Source organism: Elephas maximus, chromosome 2, assembly GCF_024166365.1.
Source record: "Elephas maximus indicus isolate mEleMax1 chromosome 2, mEleMax1 primary haplotype, whole genome shotgun sequence".
NCBI classification, from domain to species: Eukaryota; Metazoa; Chordata; class Mammalia; order Proboscidea; family Elephantidae; genus Elephas; species Elephas maximus.
Window position 1 is genome coordinate 1,433,104 of NC_064820.1, and position 20,971 is coordinate 1,454,074.

At 50.6% G+C, this 20,971-nt stretch overlaps 2 protein-coding genes across 4 annotated transcripts in view; one reads left to right on the forward strand and one right to left on the reverse strand.

Moving 5' to 3' along the window:
* Positions 1-623: 623 nt before the first annotated feature.
* CCT5 (chaperonin containing TCP1 subunit 5) lies at positions 624-16,751 on the reverse strand. 2 transcript variants are annotated; one of them, XM_049860168.1, is made up of 12 exons: positions 16,561-16,613; positions 13,701-13,946; positions 9,679-9,739; positions 8,662-8,826; positions 7,051-7,249; positions 5,835-6,027; positions 5,607-5,756; positions 4,640-4,759; positions 3,906-4,091; positions 3,188-3,325; positions 2,006-2,186; positions 624-960 (listed from the first exon to the last, which is right to left on the reverse strand). In XM_049860168.1, exons 3-12 carry the CDS (start codon positions 9,728-9,730, stop codon positions 833-835), a joined length of 1,512 nt encoding a protein of 503 aa, XP_049716125.1. In that variant the 5' UTR covers positions 9,731-9,739; positions 13,701-13,946; positions 16,561-16,613; the 3' UTR covers positions 624-832. The 2 variants fall into 2 exon arrangements, with proteins under 2 accessions (XP_049716125.1, XP_049716115.1); XM_049860158.1 differs by lacking the exon at positions 13,701-13,946 and having other exon boundaries at positions 16,561-16,751.
* A 248-nt stretch (positions 16,752-16,999) lies between these two features.
* The window catches only part of ATPSCKMT (ATP synthase c subunit lysine N-methyltransferase), a 36,491-nt gene continuing 32,519 nt past the window's right edge, over positions 17,000-20,971 (forward strand). The window contains exon 1 of one of the 2 annotated variants that reach the window (XR_007514122.1): positions 17,000-17,107. Coding sequence is in view for 1 of the 2 variants with exons in the window: in XM_049860503.1 (XP_049716460.1) it covers positions 17,095-17,107 (13 nt within the window). In the remaining variant the exon portion in view is untranslated. The remainder of the gene's footprint in view (positions 17,108-20,971) is intronic. The other variant, XM_049860503.1, reaches the window with a different exon arrangement.

Below are 20,971 nucleotides of genomic sequence, written 5' to 3' on the forward strand. Positions count from 1 at the left end.
CGGGCAGAAAGTCAGAAAGCAGGAGGGGGGAGCCCTGGAGCCAGGCTCTTCTTTCATCTCATCTGCTTCTCCCTCGTTTTCTACAACCTGCTCCGACCTCTGCAGTTACTGCCTGTCTGGTGCCACTGCCCGGGTCATTCTGAATCACCCCGAGAGCCTGTGGGTTGCAGGGGTCTCTGCTAGCTCTGACACCAACTCCACAGCCGAGCAGGTGGTGTTCAGGGTGGGACCTGGCTGAGTGAAGCCATGGGGACAACAGGAAGGTTAGGCCCAAACACCAGCCTTGCTCACACAGCTGTGACGTCTAGGCTATGCTGGTCAGCCTGATATTAGCACTTCCCCTATTCCCCAATTCTGTGGGTGGGGGTACTCGTCTATGAGGGGTCCCTACAGTCAAGGAGCCACCGTTTAACCAGGAGCAGCACTGAAACTGCGGAGCACTGAGCCCACATTCCTCTCAATGCTACATCAAATCGCTGGAATAAACTCCACGATAATAGCTGCTGACACTGTTCCTGCCGCTTACTTAAAAAGAAAGCCTACCCAAACTCGTCCAATTACGGCAGCTTTCGAGTAATGCTACGGTGACGGCGTCTTACACTTGAAGAACAGAAGAGAGAGGCTGTTTAAAGATCCCTTTAATGGAACAAATACAAAAGCTTATGAGACAGTGTCCCTAAAATTATGTCTTCGAATGTGCGAAACTAGGGTTATCTAACAGCGCCTGAAAAAGGAAATGATGACGAGCAGCTGCAGATACACCACGGGCCCCCATCTACTTCAAGGCAGCGCAGGCGTGATCACATTGCCACGCTGCATTCTCAACGTGTCTTCACTCTTCCGATTCTCCAGGCTTACGGATGTCATCTATCTTCAGAATCATTCGAACCATCTGTGTTGCCAGTGATATCTGCTGCTTTTTACCAATCAAGGTTTCTATGACATGTTGCTGCTTCATATCTGAAAAAATACAAATGAACTAATTACCCTTGACCAGCACACACACGCTGTGACAGCAGTAACCTGCTCCAATGTGTGAAACCACAGTGAAACTTCAGAAAGCCATTATTAGGGTGAGGCAGTCAGGCCAGCCCTCCACCACGTTTTTGGATGACAGAATCTCATTCCTTCCAGCACCTGTGGACTGAGCCTGGTTACCAGAGCCGCCAGGAGGGGCTCTCGTCACTACCTCCTGAAAGGTACAGCCAGGACACGGCACCCACACCCGAGCATGGCAAGTCTGCGATGGGACACCTGACTGTGCCTGAAACACCCATTATTTCCGAGGAAGACCAAGTCATTTTTAAACTTAAATAACTGACGAACAGTTGTCAGTATTACTGAATCCTTGGGATATGAGCTTGGAGCAGGACATACCCACACCCCTATGTGGACAGGGAGCAGGACATGCCCACATCCGTGAGTGGACACGGAGCAGGACACGCCCACACCCCTAAGTGGACAGGGAGCAGGACACGCCTACACCCACCCACGCCCACACCCCTAAGTGAAAACACGAACTGTCACAACCGCAGCCAGGACTGTGGACAGCACGGGGCCAGCCCAGAGCCCCAGCCTCCCAGCCGCGGTCCACACACGCTGCCATGCCCACGAGCCACTCTGGTTTACAGGGCAGCCAGAGCAGACTGGGAGAGCACCCCTGGACCTGTTTACACACCACACCACCAGGCCATGATCCACCTGACTGCCACACATGTAAGAAAAAGGCCAGAAATGACAAAACTAGCTATCTTTAGAGTAAAACAACACAGCGCAATTTGCTGTCAGCTATGCCAGTTTTAGGCTTCTAGTTGCCAGGACACATAGCCCACTGACTCCTAAAACAATGCGGTCAACCAAGCACTGAAATTCAGGAGCTGGATGAACGCCTCAGGTCTGCGAGTGTTCAGATGGATGGAGAGCGAGGCAGAGCGACACACTCATGTCCCCCCTGTGAGCTGGCATTGCCCACCGCCCCCACAGGACCCTGGACGCCCCCCCTCACCGTTGGTGCCCTTGTGCAGGCAGTCTATGCCCAACGCTGGGTTCATCTCCTTCACTTGTCGGGCGCGCACCTCAGTCATCGTCTGGATGGGGTTCATGCCGCTGTTCTCAGAAAGGGCCATGGGGATGACCTCCAGCGCGTCAGCGAACGCCCGCATGGCGTACTGCTCCAGGGTCGGACACTGGGGGTACAGGGACAGTGAGCGCCCACAGCAGGAGCACAGCACCACACTGGAACCTAAGTCTGCACGCCAGCACACGCTGACCCATGGGGAGCTCTAACCCACCAGAACATTCGTGTCACCAGGTTGGAACCTAACTACACAGGCTGGCATGTGCCGACCCACGGGGAGCTCTAACCCACCAGAATGTTGGTGTCACCAGGCTGGAACCTAACTACACAAGCTGGCACACGGTGACCCATGGGGAGCTCTAATCCACCAGAACGTTCATGTCACCAGGCTGGAACCTAAATACACAGGCTGGCACAAGGGGAGCTCTAACCCACCAGAACGTTAGCGTCACCAGGCTCGAACCTAACTACACAGGCTCGCACATGGTGACCCACGGGGAGCTCTAACCCGCCAGAACGTTCTTGTCACCAGGCTGGAATGTGACTACACACGCTGGCACATGCCAACCCAGAGAGCTACCCATTGGCCATATGCTCCCCCATCGCTGGCACATGCCGACCCAGAGAGAGAGACCCATTGGCCATATGCTCCCCCATCAGAATATTAAAATGTCACCACAGGGTGAAGAGCTATACGTTAGAAAAATCTTGAGACCAAAGCAGTTCTTGCTGCTTTTAGTTACAATATTCTGCATTTCAAACAACACTAAAAGACGCTGCAGTGCTTTATTTTCCTGAAGACGAAATGAGTGAAAAGACTAAGAAACGCTAGCTCACAGTAACCTGGAGCCCTGATGGCGCAGTGGTTAAGAGTTCAGCTGCTAACCAAAGGGTCAGCAGTTCAAATACCACCATTGCTCCTTGGAAACCCTATGGGGGGCCCTACTCTGTCCTGCAGGGTCGCCAGGAGTCGGAATGGACTTGACGACAATGCGTCTGGTTTTGGATCCGAGGGCCAGCACAGAGTAAAGGCCTGTCCCACCCTGTCGACTCCCCGAGGACAGCCCCCGCACCACAGGGCCACAGGCTCTCCTACGACTTCCCAGTCACCTTGTCTGCCTCCTGGCTGACTGCCAGGGCACAGGAGATCTCTGCGGCACCTCCTCCGTACACGACTCGGTTGTCACGAATCAGGTTCCGGATGACGCACAGGGCGTCATGGAGGGATCGCTTGGCCTCCTCGATGATCTGGGGAGAGCAGTTTTGCCCCAATCAGTGTGACTACGACCTCATCACCTCAGGGCTGAAGATCAGGGCCACCAGGCTAAGGGCTTGTGAGGGCCAGCCCACACCTGACAGGCCTCGTCTGAGAAGACTACAGCCGGGCTGCGCTACCTCCATTGTTATCCGATGACTCACACTTTCATCTCCCTTTCCTCCCATCACACAGCTAAAACGTGGAACAGGCAAAGGCTCACCTGGTACAGCTAAGGATCGAGGGTGTCACAGCAAAGCCTACAGAGAAAACTGTACTGCAGCCCCCCAACCGTGGTGCACAGAATGTCCACTCTCCGGGAGGGAGGGACCATCAGTGACTGTTCACTCAGGCCCACTATTTCTACCCAAGGGACAGCGGGGTCACAAACGTGCCTTGTAAGACCTACATTTTGGGGTCTGCAGTAATTCTAACCCATGACACAATTCTTTGTTCAGAGAAAAACACAAATCTAATTTTCTCATGGCAGCTGCATCTCAGTGAACTACATTACAGGCAAAGGCACACCATGCCCCTAAATCAGGGAAAGTCAAGGACCAGTGGGGTCCTCACCATCTTGTTCCCCCCGCGGATGAAGATGGTGACGGCCCTGGAGTTCTTGCACTGCTCGATGACCAGCATCTTGTCCTTTGTCGTCCCAAACGAGATCTCCTTCACGAGCCCAGCAAAGCCCAGCTTCTCAGCCGTGAGCTCGGAGAACCGCGGGACGATGCGTCCTCCGGTGGCGATTGCGATCAGCTAGCAGGGCCGGGTGGGGAGGAAGACAGACAGCACAGGTGGCTGGACGTCATCGAGCTAGCTGCAACCACCACCACGCTCATCACAACTGCTGCCCTGCCCTGGCCTCCAAACATCAAGGCAAATCCAAAAAGCCTCTCAGAGGAGCAAGGGCCCAGGGAGCTTGGGGTCCCTGTCTGGCTCTCCTGCTGCCGGCTCCACCTCCGATCCTCTCAGCCTGTCTCCTCTGAACCCCCCCACTCACCAGGAGACGCCCTTCATGTCCCACCCCTGGGGCACTGACCTGGTACAGACCAGTGTCTGGGCTCTGGTGGAGGCTGGTTGACATGCAGGGAAAAGACTTGGACCTCCAGCCTCCAAGAGCCTGAGAGGGTCACGGGAGCCAGTGTATCAGAAGCCCACCAGCAAGCCAGGGACCACAGAAGTGCGTGTGGCCGGGCGACTGCACGCTGCTCCGTAGCTCATCACCCCCAACCCTTAAAGCAGCCCGACGCACACAACACCGCCACTGAACCCCACCAGATGGCTCCTTAGAGGGAGTTTCCTACCTCGATCTCAGGTCCTCCCACCCAGCGGACCGCAGGCAAGTTATTCTGGAGAAGTAAGTGGTTTGCTTCATCGTCAAAGCCCCACTGGCAAATGGCTAGGTTAGCGCCAGTTTCTTTAATCTGGGGGAAAAAAATCTCAAGTTATGTTAGAATGCACAGGTCTTTATTCTGTCTGAAGACATCTCAGAAAGGTGAGCTACACAGCTGCATGTGTAGGGTGGGCACGTGGAAAAAAAACACAAAAAATCTCCAGAGGCATGGAAAAGAGGAGGAAAAAAACAGCAAGCGTCTCTTCTGAAAGTCCCAAATTCTAGATAACGTGCATTTACTGACCGAGACCACCTCATTTTTAAAATCACACTTTATACATATTCATAAAATAACCCTCTGCCCTGTCTGGTCAACTCTGACTCATGGGGACCCCACATGAGAGAGGACAACTGCTCCACAGGGTTTTCCTGGCTGCCAGCTTTATGGGAGATCGCCAGGCCTTGTTCTTCTGCAGTGCTGCTGCAGGAGGTTCCATCTACTGACCTGTGGTTACCAGGCAAATGAGAGCCGTTTGTGCTACCCGGGGACCTTCCCGAGCTGGTATGTGTGCTGGGCTGTGTGACAAGGGCCCCGGCCCTCACCAGGGGTTTAGGACGAGCCCAGGAGAGCACTGTCCAGGGAAACTGTGCTGCCTCCTGGAGGCACCAATGCACGTCAGCATTTTAAGATAAACCGTTTGGGCAACCAGACTTCCCTTTCCTCACACCTCCCTGTGCCGTTTAACTGTTTCTCACCTGAGGGTTTATTACTCTTACGATTTTAAAGTGAAGGAAGCCAGCCTGTGCTGTCCGTGTCATCTGCAGCCACACGGAACATTATCCAGACAGTCGCACAGACCAGCGCTACTCATACTTTCTCCCTTCATACGGCGAGCTAAGTGCTGCACCCTCCAAGTTTACCGCCACCAGGAACTTACTTGTTGGATCATCTCTTCAAATTTCTCCTTCTCATATTTCTGGAGGGCTTTGTAATCCTCCACGGAGGTCACGTCCAGCTTATGCTTCGTCTTTGGTTTAGGTGGTTCAAACGGACACGTGAGAATCGCAATTTTGGCATCTTCCACTTTCTGTGGTAAAACAAGAACGTCTCAGCTTGTGGACCTGCAGCATCTCGGGCCGTCTGAGGCACGAGGGCAGCGACTTGCCTTGGGCATCTGGGGGTGACTGAAGTCCTTATCCACGATGACACCCTTGATGAGCTTCGTGTCCTCCAGCCGCCCGCCCACCTTGCCCTCCACCTTGATGAGCTCGAAGTCCACGTCTCTGCGCTGCATATCTGCGACCGTGAGGATGGCGTTCACCGCGATCTCGGCCATCTGCCGGTGACAGCTGTTCACCCTGTGAGCACAACCTTCAGTCACTAACACACTGCAGCCAAAGCAGACGCCTCGCCACGGCAAACACACCTCAGAGATACTTCTTGAGATGAACTACACTCACAGTCCTCGAAAGGAATGCCCTTAAAACCTGCATCTCTCACCAGTCTGGGACGAGGACTCCTAATCTGCGGTCCATGGACCCCCTAAACGTGGATGGAAAACATTACCTCTTTTCACTAACTTCCCCTTCAATTGTGACTACACATACTATAGACCACACACTTTAACAAGAACCAAAATTTTTCTAAGACTTCCTCCTCCCCCGCCTTTTTTTTTAGAATGCTGTCAATATTTCAGAAATTCAAACTTGAATGGGAGAGATAAGAATCCCCGTGAAAAACCAGTCTTACTGAAAGAGGTGCAGACTCAGTAAGAAACGAGAGCCCCGTGCCCATTTCACCTTCGCCGAGACTTAATGACAGCATCGGCTACAGGCTGGGGATGCCGTTTCTTCTGAAGGCTTTAAACATCTGGACAAACTGCTTGATGAATTTACTTTTTATTCTGGAAAAACTACTGGAAACCTAGCACTTGAAATACAGTGTCTGAAATCCCAGGGCTTTTTAGAAGAGATAACCACAACGTAGAAAGTTTTGCTTTTTGCTGAGTATAAACCAAAAATCAAACCCACTGCTGTGGAGTTAATGCTGACTCACGGTGACCCTACAGGACAAAGCAGAACTGCTCCACGGGGTTTCCAAGGCTGTGACCTTTACAGAATCAGACTACCGTTATCTTTCTCCCATGGAGCAGCTGACCTTTTGGTTAGCAGCCGAGTGTTTCAACCACTGCACCACCAGTGCTCCTCTGTGTTGAGTCTATCCTGCCATTATGAGACAATGTGGAAGGGGCCCTGGTGGCGCAGTCCATGAAGACAAAGACATCGTCCAAGCGGAACCCTCTGTGGGCTGACATCTGAAGCTGCTGGTCCTTCTACAGGGACCAGCAGACACACAGCCACCCCTCCCCCCTGGGGACCCACACTTTGGAGCCCAGCGTGGTCTTGGCCGTCTGGATCAGGGGCTCGGTGTCCACCGTGTCCACAAGGACGCTGTCGCTGATGCGGTCCAGGTGCTCGATGGCGATGCGGGCGGCCTGCTCGTAGCCGTCGGCGATCCTGATGGGGTGGATACCACGGTCCAAGAGCTGCTCAGCCTCCTCCAGCAGGGCTCCGGCCAGGACTGCAAACAGCCAGGTTAGGGACACATCACAACTCTACTGTTAGTGTAATCAACACAAGTCACACTGCTACCCTGGAAACAGTAAGGTCCCAGGAACAGTAAGGACGTAACCTTAGACCAAAACGTCTACAAAACCTACGGCCTGTCCAAACATTTAAAGGCACAGACGGTTAAGCGCACGACTATTAACTGAAAGACTGGAGGTTCAAACCCACCCAGAGGTACCTCGGAAGTGAGGCTTAGGATCTGCTTCCGAAAGGTCACTGTTGAAACCTGTAGGGAACTCAGTTCTTCTCTGCACACAAGGGGCTGCCGTGAGTCAACAGCGACTCCACGGCAACCAACAACCATGCAGACGGACGTTCAACTCTAGCCAAGCAAAGAACTCACTCAAGAATATGAAGGTCCCTGGTGGCGCAAACGGTTTGTGCTCGGCTGGCAACCAAAAGATCGGTGGTCCAACCCAGCAGCACCGGGGAAGAAGCAGATGTGGTGGTCTGCTTCCCTGCAGGCTACAGCCAGTAAAGCCCTGCGGAGCAGTTCCACTCTGTAACACACGGGGTCTCCGAAGTCACAAATCAACAATGGAGACAAAAGGATGTTAGGTAAAAAAAAAAAAAAAAAAGGCGTTATTAAAGGGTGGGGGAGAACGATGGTTTTCCGAGGCACAGCCCTCTACTGAGTGAAATTTGCCCTGATGATGTTACGTTGTTAGTTGCTGTTCAGTCGTTCCCAACTCATGGCAAACCCACCTATCAGAGCAGAACTGCCCCACAAGGTTTTCTTGGCTGTAATCGTAATGGAGGTATATTGCCAGGCCTTTTCTTCAGCGTCACTGCTGGGTGGGTTTGAACCAACAACTTTAGGTTAGCAGCTCGGACAACTATTGTTGCCACCCGGGGACCCTAGCCCGGCGTTTACTCTTTACTTACTGTTAAGAGCGTGCCACATTTACTTTAACCTTCCCTATACACACTCTCTTTCTGCTCGACTATCTGAGGGTTAACTGCAGAAACCACGGCATGCCACCCCTAAATATTTCAGCCCACGACTCCTAAGAACAAGAGCGTTCTCCTAGGTGACTACAACGTGCTCAGCGCCCTGATGAATACAGCATGACCACATAACGCGTGATTCATTATCAAATCCCTCCACTTGTCCCCAGTGTCCTTTACAGCCTTTAACAAGAAATCAGTACCCAAGCAAGCAGCACCTACTACAGCTGGCTGTTGCTGCTCTTTAGCTGCTTTGGTCTAGAACAGCTTCCCAGCTACCCACCACCTGTTCTATCTCTTAGCGTGGTCTTCCATTTGGATTTGTCTGAGTGTCTCCTCAGGATTCAATCCAGGGCAAACATTCTCAGCGGGCACGTCAGCCTTTACGTAAGAAATGACGACTTCGGCTTTTCTTACCAACCACTCCTGTGGTTCCATCTCCAATTTCATCATCCTGTGATTTGGAGAGCTCCACCATCAGCTTGGCAATCTGGTGATCGACATCCATCATGCTTAGAATGGTGGCCCCGTCGTTGGTCACTGTCACATCACCATCCTTGTCCACCATCATCTTGTCAAGCCCTGAAAACCACAATGTTTAGAGGGCCTCTGGGGGGGAAAAGGCAACATCTACCAAGAACTATAAAAAACAACTCAGGCCTCCTGACTCAATTCCTATTTATGGAATTTGTTAGAAGTAAACAAGTAAGCATAAAGGAATACCTACAGGAAGACTTAAGCTTTAAGGCTGGTTACTGTAACATCAGAAACTACCTAAATATCTAAACACAGAGAAACGGCAAAAAATCATGAGGCACCACTCAATGTACGACAGGCAGTCCCCAGGTTACGAACGTCCAACTTACATACAACCCACGGTTACAAACCAATCCCCATACAGCCCATTGTATTAAAAATTCGAGGTACATACGATAGTTCCTAACAAGAAATGGTTGCTATTTTCCTACACGCACCAAAACATTATTAATACTGTATCGTTATGCAAAAACGTTTTAGTGTTATCTGGAAGTATTTCCTGTTTTTTTGTGCCTAAAAAGGTACACTATACGTTATATACTAACAAAAACATCTCACTAACTGACCTTAGATACAAGCCACACCTAACTGTCCTGACTTAACGAGGAAATTCGACTTAAAGACGGACTTAGGAATGGGGCTTGTTCGTAGTCCAGGGACGGCCTGTGTGTCAAGCACTAGAGTTGACAGCTATGATTTGGAAAATGCAAACGAAACGTTGAGTGAAAAACCACCTGATCACAACTATAAACATTATGATCACAACTGTAAAATGCTGTATATGTTTTGGTCTAGAATACACCAAAACAAAACAAAACGGCCATGCTGGGCAATAGGATGGCCCCAGTTTTCTGTAATGATTTAAAACTTTTCTGTTAAAGGATTTAAGACTCTTACCATTTGGTCCAAGTGATGTTCTCATTGTATTTGCTACAGCCTTTGCCGCCATTATATGAGACTAAGCAAAACAAGCAGGAGAAACAAAGGTTTAGTTCCATTTAATTTCAATGGCTGATGATCACTGCAAATCATGACAACTTCTATCACCTACAAGCTTCTACATTTAAGAGGCAACCAGAAAATTCCAAGTACGATGGTAAAATTTACAACTGCTAGTGTTAGTAGGGGGAACCCTGGTGGCGTAGTGGTTAAGTACTATGGCTGCTAACCAAAGGGTTGGCAGTTCGAATCTGCCAAGCGCTCCTTGGAAACTCTATGGGGCAGTTCTACTCTGTTCTGTATGTTCGCTATGAGTCGGAATCAACTCGACGGCACTGGGTTTGGTTTTTGGTTGGTTTAGCGTTAGTAGGCAACTCACAGAAAACGGGACCAAGCCTGTGGTATCTCATGTAATTCCTGACAACACGGGTCTCGTACCAGCGCCATTTGACAGGCGAGGACGTTGACAGTCTGCCCTGAAAGCCCTCGCAAGACCATTCTGCAACATGAGCACCCTGTGAAGGGTCCAGCCACAAAGGCACAACGTCACCTACGGGTTCCTGTACATCTACTCTGCCTTCTAATGGTGGAGCCAACACATAAACCCTGGTTTTTAAGGAAATTGGATTTTGAAACAAGGGAAGTTCTGAGCAGTGCTTAAGAATTTTAGTACACGGATCCTGCACGTAACCAGGCAGACTGGCCTATCTTAACCTGTTCTCGTGCCCTAAAAATAAGCTTTCTCCACCTGTCTGAAAATTTTTATGCTACCTGAAATTCCAATAATTACAGATCAAAGTTAGCATGTGCCCTCCCGGCCCAGCTTTTGAATTCTTAAGGAGAATAAGAGACCGTCATAGATACTGGAATAGACCACACGGCATCTTTCCCTCCCCACGCCTAGGCACTAAACTGAGCAACAGGCGTAAATAAGAGGCAGAGAGGAAAGGAGGCAGGGAACTCAGCAAACAGAGAAGGTGTCAAAATGCACCCTGCCTCGCTGCTCAGGGAAGCAGAAAAAGCCCTCCCTCCCAGTTCTGCTTCCTCAGAGAAGGTCCTTCATATCAAGGCACACGATTTAGTAACGTCGTGAAAATTACCATTTTGTTGACAGCTTGTGGAACTTAACCTATGTTCACTGTTGAAGTTACACCGTTTTAGAACACAACTCCTTCCGAAGTCACGTCCTGCCTGTGTTTTTATAGTTCACCCTTTTAAAGTGTACGATCCAGTGGTTTTTTTAGAACATTCACAGGCTTGTGGATTGCCTACATTTTTAAGATAAAATTTTATACGAAGAAGAACAATACAATGAAGAGCCTCAACAAAATACACCTTACCCTTCTGGGCCTAAATGACAAAAGAACTCTTTGTAACCCCTTCCCATGAGGATGCTCAGGTCCTGGCTTAGGACATTTCTTCTCCTGTGGCCTTCAACTCGTCCTCTGTTCAGCAGCGCCTCTCCTCTGAGGTCAGGACCTCCTTACATCACTACACCAGCACGCCCACCCGGAATGGCTACTTCCCAGAGGTTTAAATACCCACACTACCGTCCACACAGGCCAGACTCTGAATTTCTCCACTCTAGGTAAACAGTGCACCTTGGTACAACACCTGGACAGGTTTATTAGCCTACAGAGCAGAAGCTCTTGGACCTCTGGGGAACATTACAGCAAACAGCCTTCCCAGCAGCACACCCTGCCCCTCACCTCTTCTGACCAGTGGTGCTGATGTCTTAAACGGAACTAAGTTTGAAAACACCCTTCTCTCTGCTTCCACACACGATTAGGCCCATTTTTTCCCTTCTTTCTATTCTTACTGTCACCACCTACCCTGGGTCTCAAACACCCTTACAGAATCCCGGGATCTCTTATCGTCCATCCCAGGCCTGGCTCACTGATCCATGTGCCTCAGACTCAGCCCCAACATGTTCCATGCCTTCCCAGCGCCTCACCACTCAAGTCCAAAGGCATCTGCTTTTTACTGAGAGCCCTCCGCAGTCGGAGACCTAGCCCCTTCCATGAGAATGGTCTGCTCTGGCTCCCCAAACGTGCCCTCGGATCCAATTCTACTGACGCAGATGTGCTGCACCCATTAAAACCCCGACCCTGTCAAGCAGAGGCCCACGCATAGCCCCTGAAGCCTTCCCCATCACTCCATGTTACAGGTCACTAGACACAGAACTCATTTGGTCTGTAAAGACTCAATCCTGAAATGCACTAAGTGATATGTCATTCCAGCTGGATTCAGAAGAGGACACAGAACCAGGGATATCACTGCTGATGTCAGATGGAGCTGAAAGCAGAAAATACCAGAAGGATGTTTACCTGTGTTTTATGGACTATGCAAAGGCATTTGACTGTGTGGATCATAGCAAATTATGGATAACATTGTGAAAAATGGGAGTTCCAGAAAACTTAATTGTGCTTGTGAGGAACTGTACTCAGACAAAGAGGCAGTTGTTTGGACAAAACAAGGGGATACTGTGTGGTTTAAAGTCAGGAAAAATGTGCGTCGGGGTTGTATCCTTTCACCATACTTATTCAAACAATCTGAGAAGCTGGAGTATATGAAGAATGAGGCATCAGGACTGGAGGAAGGCTCATTAACCACCTGCGTTATGCAGATGACACCAACTTGCTTGCTGAAAGTGAGGAGGACTTGAATCACTTACTGATGAAGATCAAAGACCACAGCCTTCAGTATGGATTACACCTCAACATAAAGAAAACAAGTATCTTCACAATTGGACCAATAAGCAACATCATGCTAAACAGAGAAAAGACTAAAATTGTCCAGGATTTCATTTTACTTGGATCCACAATCAACACCCATGGGAACAGCAGTCAAGAAATCAAAAGACACATTGCAGTGAGCAAATCTGCGGCAAAAGACATCCTTAAAATGTTAAAAAGCAAAGATATCCCTTTGAGGACTAAGGTGCATCTCATCTTAGCCATGGCACTTTTAATTGCCTCATATGCATGCGAAAACTGGACAACGAGTAAGGAAAACTGAAGAACTGATACCTTTAAGTTACAGTGTTGGTGAAGAATATCTAATATACCAAAGACTGCCAGAAAGACAAGTCTATCCTGGAAGAAGTGCAGCCAGAATGCTCCTTAGAAGCGCGGATGGCGAGACTGCATATCATGTACTTTGGACATGTTTATCAGGAGGAACCAGTCCCTACAGAATACCATGCTTAGTAAAGTACAGGGTCAGTGAGATAGGGGAAGACTCTTAACAAGACAGATTGACACAGTGGCTGCCATAACGGGCTGAAGCATAGCAATGATTGCAAGGATGGTGCAGGACCAGGCAGCGTTATGTTCTGTTGTACAGAGTCGCTGATTTCGAACTGACTTGATAGCACCTAACAACAAAACAATAACTGCAGAGAAGTGGTTTACTCTAAGCCAGTGGTTCTCACTGGGGTTAGCTTTGGTTGTCACAGCCAGGAAGAGGATTGCTACTGGTATCTAGTGAGTAGAGGCCAGGGATGTTGTTAAACATCCAACGTGAGGCAGCCTCCCAATAAAGATCACCTGGCCCCAAAGGTCAGTGGCGCCAAGGCAATTACTTGTATCCAATTCTGTACAGGCTCCAGGAATTGAGGCGATACCAACTGAGATGTTTCAACAAACGGATGCAGCACTGGAACTGCTCACTTGTCTGTGCCAAGAAGCGTGTAAGACAGCTTCCAGCACAACCAGCTGGAAGAGGTCCGTATTTATGCCTATTCCCAAGAAAGGTGATCCAACCGCGTGTGGACATTATCAAACAGTATCATTAATACCATATGCAAGCAAAATTTTGCTGAAGGTCGTTCAAAAGCAGCTGCAGCAGTATATTGAAAGGGAACTAACTACCAGAAAGAAGTTCAGGCAGGATTCAGAAGAGGACGTGGAACCAGGGATGTCACTGCTGATGTCAGATGGATCTTGGCTGCAAGCAGAGAATACCAGAAGGATGTTTACCTGTGTTTTCCACGCTGTTTTCAATCATTGCATACGCATGTGAAAGCTGGACGATGAACAAGGAAGACGTAAGAAGAACTGACGCTTGAATTGTGGTGTTGGTGAAAAATATTGACTATACCACGGACTGCCAAAAGAACGAACAAATTTGTCTCGGAAGAAGTACAACCAGAATGCTCCTCAGAAGCAAGGATGGCGAGGCTACGTCTCACATACTTTGGACATGTTGTCGGGAGGGATCAGTCCCTGCAGGAGGACATCATTGTTGTTAGGTGCCATCGAGTTGGTTTCGACTCATAGCAACCCTATGCACAACAGAATGAAACACTGCCAGGTCCTGTGCCATTCCCACAATTGTTGTCATGCTTAAGCCCATTGTTGCAGCCACTGTGTCAATCCATCTCATCGAGGTTTTTCCTCTTTTTTCACTGACCCTTCACTTTACCAAGCATGATGTCCTTCTCTATGGACTGGTCCTTCCTGATAACATGTCTGAAATACATGATATGAGGTCTCGCCACCCCCGGTTCTAAGGAGCACTCTGGCCGTACTTCTTCCAAGATAGATTTGTCTCTCTGGCAGAAGCACATCATGCTTGGTAAAGTAGATGGTCAGCGAAAAACAGGTAGACCCTCAATGAGATGGACTGACACAGTGGCTGCAACAAGGGGCTTAAACATAGCAACAATTGTCAGCATGGCACAGGAATGGGCAGTGTTTCGTTCCGTTGTGCACAGGGTCGCTATGACTCAGAACCAACTCGACAGCACCTAACATCAATTATTCTGTAAAATAACTATCTCAGCATACGAGGGTTATATAGCATTACACAGGTAGCCAGCACAGTGGCAGAAGCACACTAAGCCCTGGCTTGCAGTGTGTTACCCTGGGTGTATGTACCGGTGTTCTCTAAGTGAGAAACAGCATTGCATATGTAACACCATACAAGTGGCTTGAAACCTCTTCCCTACAAAGACAACACTGAGTATCTACCGTGGGTCAGGGACAGCGTGGCCATTCCCTAAGTTATCTCACTTAGTAACTGTCCTCAGCTTGACTGAGTGGTATTAACCCCATTGAGAAATCGAGGAAACATGTAATGTGTCCTATGTGGAGGAGAGCTGTGTCATTCTAAGTCTGTTTAAGCAAAACCCCAAAACACTAAAGAAACAGGGATACTTGGCCCCAGTGATGTGGTCCACACGTGGACAAATGCTGTACATCCTTTATACCTGCGATCAAGCCCTAAAGAAGTGAGCGTCTTCTCAAGGCCACATCATCAATGTCTGTGTTCAGATGACCCTTCTTTGCTTTGTATTCCAGCAACAGTTTAACTTGGTTTTCCCCGTTCCCTCCAGTCCACCCATGTGCTACTTCCTAACTTATCCCAGCTACCAGCTGATGTCCAGTCCACACTGACTCACAGCGACCCCTCGTATTTGAGTAGAACTATGCTCCATATGGTTTTTTCCAATGGCTGATTTTCTGGAAGCAGAGCACCAGGCTTTTTTTTCCATGGCACCTCTGGGTGGGCTGGAACCTGCAACCTTTTGGTTAGCAGCAGAACACTCAACTGCTTACACCACCTGGGGACTTCCTAACTTAAGTCACAGTTACAGTGTGATCCTGCTCATAAATCCCTCCGCAGCACCTTCTTCCCACGGAATGACACCCAGATTCCTGTGCAGGGGCATTCAAGGGACTCCACCTTTGGGAACTATCATAACTCAGAGCAGACGGTACTCCATTAAAACTGGATTGCTCTTCTGCCACACTACATGCTACACGTTCTACTGCCCAACTGCTTTTACAAGGTTAAGAATTTGGCTGCTAACCAAAAGGCCGGCAGTTCAAATCCAGCAGCTGCTCCTTGGAAACCTTAGGGGCAGCTCTACTCTGTCCTACAGGGTGGCTATAAGCTGGAATCCACCGAGCAGTAACAAGTTTGGTATTTTTCCTCCCTGGAATGCTAGCTCCCCCCCATTCTTTGAAAATACTGCCCCACGCCTGATCTGATGCCACTCTCCGTCAAATGTTTTAAGGGCTCCCTCCAACTCTGATCTACCTCCCTCTCCAGTAACTGGCGGTTCTGATCACACGTTGTCTTGTATCTTAGGCATTTTTCGCTCCTCACTGGTATCCGCGCTCTTCCTGAAGACCGTGTACTTCCCAGTCCTAGGACACCGCACCCAGGGATGACACCCTCGGTAAACGACCACATTTTCACCCACCGACAGGGAAAATATCCCTCTCCCTCAGGGCTGCTGCGGGGACGCCCGCTGAACGTTACGAAGCGGTCTCAACGGCACAGGCGACCTGAAACTGTCTCCCCACCCCTGCACCGGCAACGCCGAGCGGGCCGCAAGCTGGGAGGCCAGACACCCCGACGGGGCGGCGGGAGCCCGGGGGCTGGACACCCCGACGGGGCGGCGGGGGCCGGACACCCCGACGGGGCGGCGGGGGCCGGACACCCCGACGGGGCGGCGGGGGCCGGACACCCCGACGGGGCGGCGGGGGCCGGACACCCCGACGGGGCGGCGGGGGCCGGACACCCCGACGGGGCGGCGGGGGCCGGACACCCCGACGGGGCGGCGGGGGCTGGACACCCCGACGGGGCGGCGGGAGTACGGGCGCCGCGGTCACCGCGCGGACCCGAGGCCGCCCCGCCCAGCCCGGGAGGGCGCCCACCCCGAGCCCCGCGGCCCCACCGGCCTGTCCCGGGCTCCGGCCGAGGGTCCCTCCGCGGAGGGCGGCTTCTCGGCTTTTCCGGGAGCACATGGCACCCGCTCCGGGCTGCGCAGGCGCACATCGCCGGACCCGCCGCCTCCCGTGTCCCGCCGGCAGGTCCCGGCGCCGTTACCTTCAGGGCCTCGAGTCCCATGAGGCGGGACTTGCGGTCCTGGTCCTTGATGATGAGGAAAGGGCGCCCATACTCGTCGAAGGCGAGGGTCCCCACTGACGCCATGATGCCGCAGCAGAAACAACTTGCCGGCAACCCGCCGAGCCCTCTGAGGAACCAGCCCGTCTGCCTCTCGCGAGAGGCCGCAATACCTCGCGCATGCGCGGTACCGTGGCGCGGAGACTTATTTCGCAACCGATACTAATTTAACGCCGGACAGTACCTTCTGGAACCAGCGGCCTTCGGAAACTTCTATCTTTAGGAAACGGTGGGGGGAAGCTCGAAGACACAGACGGGAACTTTTAGAACCCAGGAGCCAAGAAGTGATAGAATTTAGTCATTTCTTAAAGCTATGAAATTGGGGATTTCTGGGTAGTGGGTCCCAGCGAGAAACCCACTTACTTAAGGGATTAGTTTCTCCCGCCTTCTCGCCCGGCTCCTAGGGGATGGTAGGACCAACTTCCGGTCTCGTTTTAGGCGGCTGGAAATCTCGCGATGGAGCGCGGAGGTGAGGCTGGCGGCGTGGCGGCCGTGCGCGTGGGCCGGCCGAGTGGCGGGGGGCTCGGGGTCGTGGGGCGTCAGGCTCGCGGGGCGGCTTGCGTGGGGTCGGCTCGCTGCTGCCTGTGTCGCCCCTCGCCCAGATCGGGGCCCTGGGTCGTGTGCCTAGTGCGAGGCTGCCCCGAGCGCTCTCGTCGCCGCGACCGCGTGGGCCCGGTGCAGATGCCAGCGTTTTGCCACTTAGCTGCTGTGTGTCTTTGGACAAGTTCCTTAACCTCTCTGTGCCTCCTTGTCTGCAAAAAGTGAAATAATGAGAGTGTATACTTTATAAAAACCAGCCAGTTGCTGTGCGGCCGACTCATGGCGCCCCAAGAATGCTAGAGGAGAACCGTGCTCCATAGGGTTTTCAGTGGCTGGTTTTCCAAGCAGATCACCAGGCCTTCCTATCGAGGCGGTTTTGGACTGGAACCGCCAACTTTTGAGCGGCTGAGCCTGTTAACCGTTTGCAGCACCCAGGACCTCACCTGCAGTGTTGGGCTGCTCCAGGGGTTAAGGGAGAACAGTGCCTGACCTGGCCCGTAGCAAACACTCAGTGTTCGGTAACTTAACCAAGGGTATACAGCTAGTAAGAGGCACAGCCCTGCAGCCTGGCGCTGGGCTGCCTCAGTGCTTCCCCGGCCGTCCTAACTAGAGGGTACCGTCCCTGTGTCCCTTACCCTGCATTGCTTGCTTCAGAGCAGTGATCAGTACCTACGTTTTACAGGCTTAGGCTTTTCAGCCCTTCTTCCCGAGGTGCGGTGAGAATAGGGACTTAGCCTTGCTGTATTGTTCCCTCCTTACGTACTCAATACGTGTTGAATGAATGTATGTGGCATAGTGTCTGACCCTGCTTGGAAGTCAGGAACTGGCTTGTCATTGGGTGATTGGCCACTTAGCATCCCCTAATGCCTGGCCGGGGAGGCCAGGTATCGCAGCGGTTCAGAGCTCAGGCTGCTAACCAAAAGGCTAGCAGTTCAAATCCACCAGTCACTCCTTGGAAACCCTGTGGGCAGTTCTACTCTGGCTTATAGGGTCACTACGAATTGGAATTGACTCGACGGCAATGGGTATAATGCCTGGTGCACTTACCTTCTAGACATGGATGCTCCGAGGATGTTGAATTTGCAGTCAGGTCTCATTTCACCTGAGCTTTGCAGAGTGTTTCGTTATCCAAAATGAATTCTGCAATCCATCTGAAGGGTCACTGTGAAGTATAGAAAATGTCGAACAGCACCCTCTGTGCAGTTTGTTATTTCCTGCCAAAACACACACACACAAAAAATTTTCCTATAACTGATATTGTGTGCTGTCAAGTCAGTGCTGACTCAGCGACCCTATAGCACAGAGTAGAACTGCCCCATAGGGTTTCCAAGGCTATGGTCTCTAGGAAGCAGACTGCCCCATCTTTCTCCTGTGGAGCAGCTGTTGGGTTTAAACTGCTGATCTTTCTATTAACAGCTGAGTCCTTAACTGCTGTGCAACCATGGTTCCCTCTAATACCAATAGATGCTAAATAGATGTTAGGCCAGTGGAGAAAGACGTAGGACCATGAAAGTATACTTTAAGATAGTTGTGTTGTACTTCTTCAGCTAGTATGCCTATGCAAAGACATGATAAGCTTATTATTGTGTGTTGTCACGTATTATGACGTTCACATATCAGCCAAGCCCCACTTGTCTAAACTGACACGTGGGAGGCCATACTTGAAAACAGCCCCGTTCTTTCTTCCTGGCCTTCTTCCTTTGGCTTGACCTTGAGTAAGAACCCTGTGTATTTTTTGGACATCTTAGCCACTGTTGGTAGCTTAGCCGGCTCATATCTACCTCTGAAAATTGAAGTTTTAAGCCAATATCAGAAGTCAGTAACTAGCAGGAACTGGTGACAACAGAGTAGACGTTACCCATGCCAAGTCCTTGACTTTCCGGGATCCACACTTGCCAAGTGTCAGCAGAAGTAGCCCAAAGCTGCCACAGGTTTTATATAACAGAATGGCTCAATGCTGCAAACAGCATATTTGACAGAAATCTTTGGCCACTTATCTATAGCAAATAGTGTTGCGTGAATCTGAACAAGTACCATTAAAAGGATTGGAAATTTGTGGAATCAGAGTCTTGATTTTAGTTTTGAAACTTCAGGGACAAAAATCAGTACATTTTTTATTGAATGGTGGTGACGATAGAGTCATACTGGATTCATGGAGTAACTTCTTAAAAAGCTCAGGCAGTGGGCGTGGGTCTTATTTACCCCAGATGAATCTTTGTGAAGTTGAGAGGCTTTTGCAGGCGTTAAAAACACAGAAAATGCAGTGGTTTCATCAAGGCACACACTGCTGCTGTTGCCTTTCTTAAAACCATAAACGTAGTGATTTTTTCTCAAAACACTTTGCCCCAGTGCACGTTGAATAAAATATACATGGCCCGGCAGTCAAGGCCCTTGCTGGACCTTTGCGTTTTATCTCCTCTGCTCAGCAGAGGTCCCCGGGTGGCGCAAACAGTTTGTACTTGGCTACTAACCTGAAGGTTGGTGACTCTAACCCACTGAACAGTGCTGCGGAAGAAAGACTTGGTGATCTGCTTTTGTAAAGATTACAGCCAAGAAAACCTGATGGAGCAGTTTATTCTGAAACACGTGGTGTTGCTGTGAGTTGGCACAGACTCAATGGCAACGGGTTCTGCTCAGCAGAGTCTCCCCACCTCCCACATGTCTTGGTTCTGTGGCTTCTACAAATGCCCTTGTCCCAACACTCGCCAACTCCTTACTGGTCCCATTGCTGGAATCAGTCTTTCCTCCTCCTTACCCCATTTTTGGTACGCAAAATTTGTACAATGTTGGTGATCCCCCCAACCACCGCCCAGCATCTTGCACACATTACAGCATTTCTCAGAACCTGTCTTGTCTCTGTCTCCACCTGACCCCACCACTCGCACAAGCTAGGCCGAGAGGCCCCAAGAAGCCATGAGTTCTTTGTTACGCTCTTATTGGCAGAAATGCAGTGAACCTGTCTACACAGGTGAAATAGAACTTGGATTGTCTGTGTTTGGCCAGCTGTCTACTGGCTTATGCTGCCTTAGAGAAAATATTTGTTGTTGTTAGGTGCCGTCGAGTCGGTTCCGACTCATAGCGACCCTATGCACAACGGAATGAAACACTGCCTGGTCCTGCGCCATCCTTACAATCGTTATGCTTGAGCTCATCGTTGCAGCCACTGTGTCAATCCACCTTGTTGAAGGTCTTCCTCTTTTCTGCTCACCCTGTACTCTGCTAAGCATGATGTCCTTCTCCAGGAACTGATCCCTCCTGACAACATGTCCAAAGTATGTAAGACGAAGTCTCTCCATCCTTGCCTCTAAGGAGCATCCTAGCCACGCTTCTTCCAAGACAGATTTGTTCGTTCTTTTAGCAGTCCATGGTATATTCAATATTCTTCGCCAACACCACAATTCAAAGGCGTCAGTTCTACTTCAGTCTTCCTTATTCGTTGTCCAGCTTTCACGTGCATATGATGTAATTGAAAATACCACGGCTTGGGTCAGGTGCAGTTTGAGAGCTTTACCCAGGTGGTGTGGCTGTGTCTTAGTGTCTCAGTGCTGCTATAACAGAATACACCACAAGTGGGCGCGCTAGAGAACAGACACTGATTTTCTCAGAGCCCTGGAGGTGCAGAGTGTGAGGTCAGGGTGTCGGCCCTGTCAAATCCTTCTGCAGCTCTGAGAGGGGGGCTGTTCCAGGCCTCCGTCCCAGCTTCCGGTGACGGCCGGCGATCCTTGACATTTCTTGTCGTTCCTTAGTGTCTGTCTTCCCTCTGTGGGTGTCTGTGTTCTGTTCTTTTTATAAC

Coding starts and splice junctions, on each gene's coding strand:
- CCT5 (XM_049860158.1), bottom strand. CDS start 16,665: ATGGCGTCAGTGGGGACCCTCGCCTTCGACGAGTATGGGCGCCCTTTC. Junction 8,827..9,678: donor AACATCACTTGGACCAAATG/GTAAGAGTCTTA, acceptor TGTGGTTTTCAG/GGCTTGACAAGATGATGGTG. Junction 4,760..5,606: donor TTGAAGAGATGATCCAACAA/GTAAGTTCCTGG, acceptor TTTTTCCCCCAG/ATTAAAGAAACTGGCGCTAA.